We start from the raw sequence: 11,808 nt of genomic DNA on the forward strand, positions 1-11,808 counted from the left end.
TGAGAAAATAACCTGTTTAATATTTAGTATTTATTTTGGTGAAAGCTGTAAGCTTTGGAAACATTGTAAGGGTTTCAATCAAGCTGCAATCACAAGTTAGATTTTTCCAGGGAACGTGCCTTCTGCCAGCTGATCATTCCATTTGCTTACCTAAGATAGAAAATAAAGTTATTTCATAGCAAACAATTTGATTGAAAAAAAAAAATCAGCAGAATCTCAGGTTTTGAGCTACCTGAATGATTATTGCAGTTAATTTGTTCATATAACAATACTATAAAATGCTGTTACATTAACTAGAATGTTGCTAAAGGAAAACAACATGAAACCAGTTATTTCAGACTTTCAAAATAAATAGCTTAAGTGATTAACATTTGACTTTAAAAAGCACAACCACTTCTAGATTTTAAGCATATGTGCCATTACTTACCCAGGAGATTGGGCAGATTGATTTAAATACCTTGTGATACCACTCACATGGAGAAGTATCAACTCCTTTTGCAGTTAGTGCTTTAGTACAACGATGAAAGTCTGTAAGACAAGCACAAGCAGGACAATTTCATTATTGATACTATTCACAAATATACTGCACTCAAAATGAAAGAAAATCACTGCAGTATAAAAATAATTCACTATCAGCCCATTAATCGATTTCAGCCCCATTCATAGCATGTACACAACTACAAACAGCAAGGAACAATTATATGGTTAAGTGTAGAGGTGAGTGCTCACACAGAATTGAAGCCACACCATCATATCAATGGATTACTGGCACCTGTGCTGGGCAGCAGGTGTTGTTCCACTGGCTCCTCTTCAACCAGGCTTAGACCAGTTCTCCAGCAATTATTTTTGTATATTCACTCACGGATGTGGGTATCTTGGACTGAGCCAGCATTTATTACCTGGAGGGCTGTTAAGCGTCAACCACATCACATAGGATATGGAGTCATGTAGGCCAAACTGCACAAGGATGGCGGTTTTCTTCCCTAAAGGACATTTGCAAACCAGATGGGTTTTTCCAACAGTTAATAATGGATCCATAGTCATCATTAGACTTGATTCTAGACTTTTACTAAATTCAAATTCCACCATCTGCCATGGTGGGATTTGAATCCAGGTCCCAATTCATTTCCCTCCTTAAACACCACCTCTCTGATCAACCTTTTAATCACTGACCCAAAAATCCATTTATGGGACAACATCAAATTGTTTTCTAATGCTCCCATGAAGCAATTTGGGATATTTTATTGCATTAATGGTGCTAGATTAATGCAATTAATTGTTGTGGATTGTTGAGAAATGAAAATGGCGTATCTCAGTCTAAAGAAGTAATGTTGACCAAGCAGCCAGAGCATTTTGGAGAACACTTTACAACCAAGGTTTGAAATTATAATGGATTAATATTCCTGGATGTGGCAAACTGAAACACTTTGTTAAAAACACAGTAAGAAAATTTAAGGCACTAACTGGACAGCATGGTGGCTCAGTAGTTAACACTGCTGCCTCTCAGTGCCAGGGACCCAGGTTCAATTCCACTCTCTGGTGACTCGTATGTGGAGTTTGTACGCTCTCCATGTCTGCATGGGTTTCTTTTGGTGCTCTGGTTTCCTCCCACAGTCCCAAGGTGTGCAGGTTCGGTGGATTGGCCATGCTAAATTGCCCATAGTGTCCAGGGTAGGTGAATTAGTCATGGGATGCAGGGTTACTGGGATAGAGGGCATGAGATGCTCTTCAGAGGGTTGGTGTGGACTCAATGGGCCAAACGACCTGCTTCCACACTGTAGGAATTCTATGATTTGTGAAATTGCATTTTATTCCAAGTCAGTGCTGACTGTAGAAAATTAATTTGCATCCAGGCCATTACAAATGCACCACAAGGGTGGTCATTTCTGATGCAAGAAAATAAAAGAGTTCCATTCTCCAAATGCAGTCAAGTGATAACAAAAACTACCAGAGTTAGACAAAAATAGCTGGATATTCTGTTGCAATGCATGATAGAAATTACTGTTGATTCTCCCTGAAAACAAAACGTGAGTGGTGGATGTAGCATCAGTTTTACAGTTGTATTTTAACTAAATTTTGTACATTACAGAAACCATCGTTGCTTGGAAGAAAAATACCAATTTTCAAAGAATAAAGAAAAAAGTGTAGGGGTTTATCACTCAAGGCAAACACAGCCCAGACCTGGGCTAATTAAGACCCATGTTTTCTGCTTCTGCAATTCTCTTAATTCCTCACCCAAGTAATTTTGAAAGCAGTTCCTGGTTTGATTTTGGTTAGGAAACCTGGCATCAAAAGGTGCTGTCTTGTAATTCTTCAGCTTGGTCTGCATATCCTCTGCCATCGTGTCTGAAAAACCAAGCACAAAAAAATGTATTTTGGAGAATGCAACACAAATTGAACTCCCAGGCTTTCTGAGTGTATGCAACAGTGTGTGGACCATGAAACCTCTAGCATCCTGCTCTTCAGCCACTTCCTCAGACAAGGTCTTTGTTTGCAGAATGCTTTACATAGTTTGAGAGCCCAGATACACAAGGCAAATTAAAGCAAACCAAATCGCCACTGGAGTCTGAATTCACAAAAATCAAGATTTCAATAAATTTAATCAAACCAGCTCTAAGGAGCAGAGTTTGCCTTGATCTTTACTGTTAGTTTCACATTCAAACTAAGCCTTAGAATGAAAACATAATCAATTGATACTATGTGAAAACAAAAAGTATGTCAATTTCTACATTTGATAGCACAGAACCTCTTTTTCCCCTTGGAGAAGTACAATTGCAAACGATCCTGACAAGTGCAACATGAAATGCTTCAAAGTGTTTCTTTTATCCCTAGTATTTGATTTCCACGATAATCATTTAAATTTACGCAGTGGGCTCAAAATCTTGTTACCTGGAACTATAGTCCTCCATAGCTGCTGCAGTATATTTGGAGGAACATGTTGAAATGCAATGTCTGACAATTCTCAACTGCAAGTGGCAAAGACACTTATGGTTAGTGATTCATGGGATGTGGATGACACTGGCTGAGCTGACATTTTTTTGCCCATCCCTAGTTGCTCTGGAGAAGGTGCTTTCTTGAATCACCGCAGGCTATGAGCTGCAGGTAGATCTATACATTTAAAGAGGCATCCCAGAATTTTGACAGTGAAAGAACAGCTATATTTCCAAGTCAGGATGGTGATGGCTTGGAGGTGAACTTGCAGGTGATTCCTACATAATTGCTACTCTTGCTCTTCTAGGTGAAAGCGGTCATGGGTTTGGAAGGTGCAATCCAAGGATCTTTAGTGAATTTCTGCAGTGCAGTGCATCTTGTAGATAGTACACACACCTTAGCTAGTGAATGTTTGTGGATGTGGTGCTAATCAATTGATCTGTTTTGTCCTGAAATTTAATATCCATCATCCAAAACAAGATTATACTAAAATCTTATGAAACAATAGATTATAACAATCCAAAAACAAGCTGTTTTTGCTTCCAATTGATCAATAGAAGGGGTGTGGGGGGAAAGAGGGGTGATAATATCACTGGAATATAATCCAAGGCCCAGGTAATGCTCAGGTGACATGGTGAAATTTTCATTCAATTAGTAAAAGCTAGTGACTATGAAATCAATTTGTTTTAAAAAGAAAAATCAGATTCACTAGTGTTCTTTAGGGAACAAAATCTGCCATCCTTACCAGGTCTGCCTACACATGACTCCAGATCCAAAGCAATGTCAATGATTTTTAACTGGTTTGCTAGGCCAAATCAGAAGGCACCCAGTTGTATCAAAGCTGCTACAAAGTCTGAAAGGAGTGGGACTGGATGGCCCGGACTGGATCACCTGGTACTGGAAACAACACCATACTCAGCCCAATGATTTTGAAACATCTACCTTAACATCTAGGATCCTGTGCCAAAACTGAAAGCCTGATGACTGGATCATCAAAAACGTGATATACTCACTCAATCTCAGAATTCTAACTTGCAGATATCTCCCGGCCACCATGCCTGGATATGTCCTGTCCCAGAATAGGCCCAGAGCTGACAGCACAGTGGTATATAGTCAGAAGACAGTTGCCCTAGAAGTCCTGAGTATGAAGCACCCCATGAAAATCAGGTCAAACATGGGCAGGGATTACCACGTACCACACCCTCTCAGCCGACAAATCAGCACTCCTTTAGGATGAACACCAAAACGAAGAAATACTGAAGGTAGCACTGGCACACTTCAAGATCTATCACCTCGAGTGGCTCCATAACACCAGTAAGGACCAAACTGGCACAGTGCTAGAAGACATAGCTGCAGCAGGTGGTAAGAACCAGTAAGAGACAAAAACCAACTTGAATAAATTTGTCCTCACCAATGTGCCTGTTATGAACGTACCTGTCCATGACAGTATCAGCACTAACTACCACAGTTCTTATGGACCTGAATTCCTGACTTCACACCGAGAATAGCCTCCATCGTGTTGCATGCCCGAATGGGATGGACTCTGAACAGATCTAGCAACCCATGAGGCATTGTGAACAAGCATCAGTTGCAGAACTGTAAGCAATCAATCATGGTCTGGCACATGCCTTTTCTAAACAACTTATTCAGGCGTTATTACACACCTCCTGAGCAGGTAGGACTTGAACCTAGGCCTCCTGGCTCAGAGGTTGGGACACCACCACTGTGCCACGAGTCCACTATGGCCCTGCATATCCCCCACTTTACCACCACCATCAAGCTGGGATTCATGACCTCAGGAGCTGCACCAGGCACAGCTCAACAAGAGTGAGCAATCTGGTGATGCTTGAGCACAGGATGACATGTGCGCCAAACGGCATCAGCAACAAAATGATAGGAAGTTATTTCATTCAAATAGATCCAAATCTGTGCCCAGCTGACTTGTGAATTGCAATAAGCCAATGAAGAAGTTCTACAAATCTTCCCCTCCTGAAAGAGCCCAGCACAAGTGCAGAAGAATCTGAAGAATTTGCCTTCATCTCCAGCCAGGAGTTACAAGTGGATGATCTCCTCAGCCTCCTCCAGAGATTCCTATCATCAACCCAAATGTCAATCTGCAACCAATTTGATTTACTCCATGTCATACCAAGATTCTGACAATATTCCACCAATAGTGCTGAAGACTTGTGCTCCAGAACTAGTCAAAGTTGTTACCCCAAGCTACAACACTGTCATCTGACAATGTGGAAAGTTACCCAGGTTACTCTAGTCCAAAAAAAAAATCAGAATAAATCCAACCCGCTATGTAGTGCTCAGTCAACTGTTCAATTATCAGCAAAGCGATGGAATTAAAATCAAGAGAGTGCATTCAAGCAACACTTAGCAATAACCTGCTCAGTCCAGGTTCCCTCAGCTCCTGACCTTATTACAGCCATGATCCAAACATGGACATAAGAACTGAATTCCAGAGGTGAGGTGAGATGAAAGTGACCGAGATCAAGGCAGCATTTGACTGAGTGTAAGCATCAAGGAATCCTAGCAAACCTGGAGTCCTTGAGAATTGGAGGAAAACTTCTCCATTAACTGAAGTCAGACCTGGCACAAAGGAAAATGGTTAGGGTCACTGGAGGTCAGTGATCTCAGTCTGAGGACAATACTACAGGACTTCCTCAAGACCACATCCAAGGCCCAAATATCTTCATCTAAGCTAACAATGACCTCCCCTCCACAAGGTCTGCAGTGGGACATTTGCAAATGACTGAATAATGTTCAACAGCATTTGTAGCTTTTCAGATATTGCAGCAGTCCATGCCCATATTCAGCTGGTGCTGGACAATGCCCAGGTTTGAGATGCAAGTAATATTCATGCCACATAGGTGCCAGACAAAGACCATCTCCCCATGGCCTTCAATGACCAGTGAATCCCACACAACATCCTGTGCATTGCCATTGACCAGAAACTGACATGGACTCATCACATAAATACTGTGGCTACAAGAGGAAGGAATTCTGCAGCAAGTAACTCTCTTCCTGACTCCCTGATGCTCCAAGGCAAAAGTCAAGAGTGTGATGGGATACTTTTCACTTGTCTGGATGAGTGCAGCTCCAACTACAAGCAAGAATCTGGTCACCATACAGGCCAATGTAGCCCACTTGATTGGCACTGCATCCACTCCCTTCACTACTGACCCACAGTGGCAGCAGTGTGTACCATCTACAAGATACACCTGCAGTAACTCAAAAAAGGTCCTTCAACAGCATCTTCTACACCCACAACTTCTACTAGAAGAACAAACGTAGCAGGTAAATGGGAATAATTTCTCTTCCAAGTCACACAGCATTCTCTCTTAGAACTATATCAAATTCCTGGAACAACCTCCCTCACAATTTTGAGCGTGTACCCATAGCCCAAGGACTGCAGTGGTTCAAGAAGATCACTCATTACCACCTTCTCCAGAGCAATAAGGAATATGAAATAAACAGTAGCCTACCCAGCAATGCCCATTCCCAAGAATAATTAAAAATAACAGATGGATTCCATTTTTAAGTACTAATATGGCACTGAAGGGTTACTGGTATAAAATATCTGAACCATGCAGTTAAAGAGGGTACACTACACTTTTAATCTAATTCCACTTAAACTCCTGCTTTGAGCCTAGTGCAGTGTCATAACACAAAAGGATGTTACTACAGATGCTGGAAATCTGAAATAAAAACAAAGTGCTGGAGAAATTCAGCAGGTCCGACAGCATCGGAGGAGAGATAAGCAGTTAAAGCTTCAAAATTCTTTGGAGCTTGAGAGAGGCAGGAAAGGGGATGGGTTTTATATTATAGAAAGAAGTTGAGAACAGCAAGTGGGCCAGAAGGAGGAGGTGGGGAGAGGTTAGAGAATGAGCGAGATTAGACATCACCAGCATCATAGAACAAAAGGCAATGGATGTGGAAGAGAGAGATGGGTGCTGGGTGAATGTTAATGGTAGAATGTAGCTCAGTTCTACCAAAAGCAGAAAGCTAGTTGCTTGACAGGTGGGAGGAATCAAATGGAGGGGGAAAAAATTTTCGTGGTAAGTTGTTGAACTCAATATTGATTCCAGAGACTATAAAAGAACCCAAATGGAAAAGGAGGTGCTCCTCCAGCTTGTTTCTGGGTTCACTGAAACTGCAGCAGACCTAGAACAGAAACACGAGCATGGCAGTGAAGCGCTGTGTCAAAATGGGCAGTAACCAGAAGGTTAGTGCTGTGCTTACTGACCCAGTCTGCATCTGGTGTCACTGTCACAGTAACATCAGCACTTGGGAAAGTGCAAACCCATTTAAATGTGGATACTATTAAGTACTTCCTTTTATGTAAAATATTAAATGTTGGTTCTATGTGAGTCAACACTGGATGCTAAGGAACCCAAACAACTCAGGCATAAATGCTAAATGGAAGTCCACATCTCCATCTGCCTCCAGATCATTCACTCAGTTGTCAGTATTCCCTCTGAGTAGTGTGTACATGAACAGTAAGGTTTAAGAGGGATATGGGCCAAATGCTGATTAATGGGACCAGATTAATTTAGTATATCTTGTTGGCATGGACGAGTTGGACCAAAGGGTCTGCTTCTGTGCTGTACAGCTCTATGACTAGTCTTCAGTTCATCATTCACTCTTCACTATTCTCCTTTCATTCTTACTAATTCTCCCAACCTCAGAACCTTACCACTTCTTCAGCTATATTGTAGCCAGGACAAAGCATAAAGACACCAACAAGAACCACCCCCACCCAACAAAGGGCTCTTATAGCGTACTGGGAGCATCCCTACCTCAGAATTGGAGAGATCAGTTGGCTGGACAACTGGTTTCCAATGCAGTGATAGCAACAGAGGTTATTATGAAGGACTCTCCTCAATCTCTCCCTTTCTCATGAGGCATGGTGACCCTCAGGTTAAACCACCCCCAGTCATTTCTCTCTAACGATGGTCTGGTAAGGCTATGGTGACTTTAAAGGTAAAGTCTGTTTACCTGTAGCCCGGAGTCAGTTTTCGTCCCACCTGCTCCAGACGTGGGCCATAATATCTCTGCGCAAGCTGACTAAAAATAAGCCTAGAGGCCATGGCTTAATCAAACCGCGTGGGGTACTTTTCTGATGTGTTAATCCACTCTGACCCAGCTAAAGGCAGGTTCCTTCTGTATACAGCAGGTTAAAGCTGTTTTGGTCAAAAATCTGAAACAAAAGCTCTGAGCAGGAACTGTTGCTGTGAAGAAAGAGCGGAAATGAAGCAAGATCGATTCTTATTGCTCACATTCAAATTCCATTCCCGTCTACACCAGGCTGTAATCAGTGTGTGCTTCAGTCACCCCACCACCCTCCCTCTCAAACACACACACACACACACACCTCCCCAACCCTTATAGTGCCTACAGCTCCCAACACCAACTGTTCACCTCTGACACTGTCCTCTACCCTCACGGTCAATCTTATCCAGGCCTGTAGTGACATTGAGAAGGACAAGCCGGGGTTCACTAAGAAGGATAGAAAAATCTCCCTCTGTAATTTACCAGCACAGAGCAGGAACGGGTATCCGATGCACGCTGAGCTGAAATAGCAGCTGTGTATGAAATTTCACTGAGTTCAGAGTCCTCTAAGCGACCTTTCACAGCCTGAAATAATATAAACCCCGCTCGGTTTGGTGCAGCAATGCAAAGCGCCGCCTCGCTTAGGCACTAATTAAAATCTCAAAGCGAAAGCAGGTTGCTGCTTCCCGAGCCTACTCAGAAAGAATTCATTCAATCTTGAAAGATTTTCAAAAATAGGCTGCAAATGCTTAACATCATTTCTGTGCATTTGGCTGCTCCACGTAGGGAATAAGCCACGTCTTACCTGCAGTCCAAAGCGACAGAGAAATGTGTACGAAAAACGGCTACACTTCACTTCCGCGTTAGTTACACTGTGACTGAGACAAAGTCCGTGTCTGCTCACTAACACTGCATGGCGTCCTACAGCAGAAATTCAATACACCCCACCCACTCCAAAATAACTCACTAATTAACAACTCGTTTCTGATCGAGATGCTTACTTACATTGTATCAGCCTGAAACAAATCTACAACTGTATTTTTTAACACGTTTTATTTGAACATAGAGGAAATCATTTACCCGGAACAGGAATTGGGGGGGGGGGAGGTGGTGAGAAGCAAGTTAATTAATGTAACGTAACATTCCAGTCATGATTGCAACATGCAGGGGAATGTAAAACAGATGTGTGAACGCAGTGTTTGTATAGACAGGATTTCAACTATTAAATAAAGGATGTATGTGAGGGCTAGTTCCAAAAAACAAAACGATTAATGCCACCCGAAGATTGCAGGAACAGCACCTCATATTCCGCTTGGGAACCCTGCAGCCCAATGGTATCAATGTGGATTTCACAAGCTTCAAAATCTTCCCTCCCCCTACCGCATCCCAAAACCAGCCCAGCTCGTCCCCACCTCCCTAACCTGTCCTTCCTCCCACCCCCATCTCCTACCTACTAACCTCATCCCGCTCCCTGGACTGACCTATCTCCTCCCTACCTCCCCACCTACATCACCTTTACTGGCTCCATCTTCACCTCTTTGACCTGTCTGTCTCCTCTCCACCTATCTTCTCCTCTATCCATCTTCTATCCGCCTCCCCCTCTCTCCCTAGTTATTTCAGAAACCCCTTCCCCTCCCCCATTTCTGATGAAGGGTCTAGGCCCAAAATGTAAGCCTTCCTGCTCCTCTGATGCTGCTTGGCCTGCTGTGTTCATCCAGCTCTACACTTTGTTATCTCGGATTCTCCAGCATCTGCAGTTCCTACTATCAATGATTAACCACATTTCATTGCTTGGAATACTTGGCACTGACTACAGGCCTGGTCAGAGATGTGCATGCAGTTTGACACCCTATTAATACAAAATTAATAAGCCTCAAAATGTGAAATCATTGTGTCAATTCAGAGTGGCTCTGTTCAAAGTAAAGGAAAACCGAAAGAACTGCAGATGCTGGAAATCAGAAACAAAAACAGAAATTGCTGGAAAAGCTCAGCAGGTGTGACAGCATCTGTGAAGAGAAATCAGAGTTAATGTTTCGGGTCCGGTGACCCTTCCTCAGAACAGGGACCCGAAACTTTAACTCTGATTTCTCTCCACAGATGCTGCCAGACCTGCTGAGCTCTTCCAGCAATTTCTGTTTTTGGTCCGAACTACCTGTAGGCTGAAACTTTGCACCTTTTTTAGAATTCCCCGGGAGTTTGAAGAAGCTGTACTTTCACCTTGGTTTCTACATTGGCAACCCCTCAACCAATGAGGGTTGACTTTGCGGACTGGAAATGTTAACTGTTTCCTCTCCACAGATGCTGCTGGACAGCTGAGTTTCTCCAGCAATTTGTGTTCCTGTTTCCAATTTCCAGCATCCATAGTTCTTTCTTCTCCCCTTTGTTTTCCTGCAGTCTAAATTATTGTGGTTGTTTGAAATGTTGTATTCTTGTGTTTTGTCCTGACGAAGAGGAAAAGCTTCAACCTACCCCTATTTCGTTAACAATAATAAAGCTTTTCCTTGTGTCACCTCTGGTTCTTTTGCCAATCATCTTACATCAGTGGCTTCTGCTTCTCGACTCTTCTAGAATCATACAATCCTATTAGTGTGGAAAGAGGCCATTTGGCCCATCAAGACTGCACCAGCCCTCAGAGCATCCCACCCTGACCCGGTCACACCCCTACCCTATCCCCATAATCCTGCATTTTCCATGGCTAATCCACCTAATTTGTGGATTCCTGGACACAACGGGGCAATTTCCCATGGCCAATCCACCTAACCTGCACATCTGCAAACAGAAATAATCATTTCTAGACCCCTCATGATTTTGAACATCGCCATCAAATCTCACCCTTGACATTCTCGAATGAGAACAGCCCCAGCTTTGTCACCCTTTGGATCAAAACCTTTCTTCCCCAAAATTATTCTCATAAATCCTTTTACGGCAGCTCTCCAGCAATGTCTTCACATCCTTCCTAATGTACTTTGTTTGAGGCTGAAACTGTATTTTCTTAAGGTTCATCATAATTTCCATCCTTTTATGCTCTACACCCCCAGTGATAAAATGCAGGATCCTGCATGTCTTCATTAATCAGTTACTCAAGATACTCTGTCCCCTTTAACTGTTTGTGCCCATGTACCTCTAGGTTCCCCTGCCACCATCACCTCCCCCCCCAACCACCCCCACTACCCGCTCCCACTCCCCACCACCCTCTTTGGTATTATATCCTAATGTTTCCTTGTTCTTCTTACCATAATGACCAGTTGACACTTCTCTGCATTAAATTTCATTGGCCACATACCCATTACATCAGCTGATGTCTTATTGGAAGGTTACTGCTATTCTTTTCACACTTCACAATACTTCCAAGTTTTGTTTCATCCGTGGTTATAGAAATTATCCCCTGCACACACAAGTCTAGGCTGTAATGTATGTCAGAAAGAGCAGTGGACCTAACACAGACCACAAGGAAACTTACTATTCATCCTGCCTCATTCTGAAGACCAAGCATTCACTACTGTTCCCTGAGATGACCACACTGCCAATGTCTTTTTTATTTCACAAGCTTCTACATTTATGAGAAGCCTGTTACGTGGCACTTTATTAAATGCCATGTACACCATATGCATCACATGATAATGTCATAGAGGTCTATAGCACATAATAAAGGCTCCTCAACCCATTGAGTCCACAACCATCAAAAACAACCACCTAACTATTCTAAGATAGTAGGAACTGCAGATGCTGGAGAATCCGAGACAACAAGGTGCAGGGCTGGATGAACACAGGCCAAGCAGCATCATAGGAGCAGAGAGGCTGACGTTTCGGGCCTAGATG

At 42.8% G+C, this 11,808-nt stretch overlaps 1 protein-coding gene across 3 annotated transcripts; it reads right to left on the reverse strand.

Annotated features, from left to right (window-relative positions):
* Positions 1-9,099, reverse strand: LOC109936730 (cytochrome c oxidase subunit 6B1). Of its 3 annotated transcripts, none has more exons than XM_020535334.2 (4): positions 8,995-9,099; positions 2,236-2,346; positions 428-528; positions 1-150 (listed from the first exon to the last, which is right to left on the reverse strand). In XM_020535334.2, the coding sequence occupies exons 2-4, from the start codon at positions 2,339-2,341 to the stop codon at positions 97-99; spliced, it is 261 nt and encodes an 86-aa protein (XP_020390923.1). In that variant the 5' UTR covers positions 2,342-2,346; positions 8,995-9,099; the 3' UTR covers positions 1-96. The 3 variants fall into 3 exon arrangements, with proteins under 3 accessions (XP_020390923.1, XP_020390922.1, XP_048465379.1); XM_020535333.2 differs by having other exon boundaries at positions 8,795-9,068; XM_048609422.1 differs by lacking the exon at positions 8,995-9,099 and adding an exon at positions 8,473-8,623.
* Positions 9,100-11,808: the final 2,709 nt, after the last annotated feature.

The sequence above is a fragment of the Rhincodon typus genome, chromosome 21, assembly GCF_021869965.1.
Source record: "Rhincodon typus isolate 14 chromosome 21, sRhiTyp1.1, whole genome shotgun sequence".
Classification (NCBI taxonomy): Eukaryota; Metazoa; Chordata; class Chondrichthyes; order Orectolobiformes; family Rhincodontidae; genus Rhincodon; species Rhincodon typus.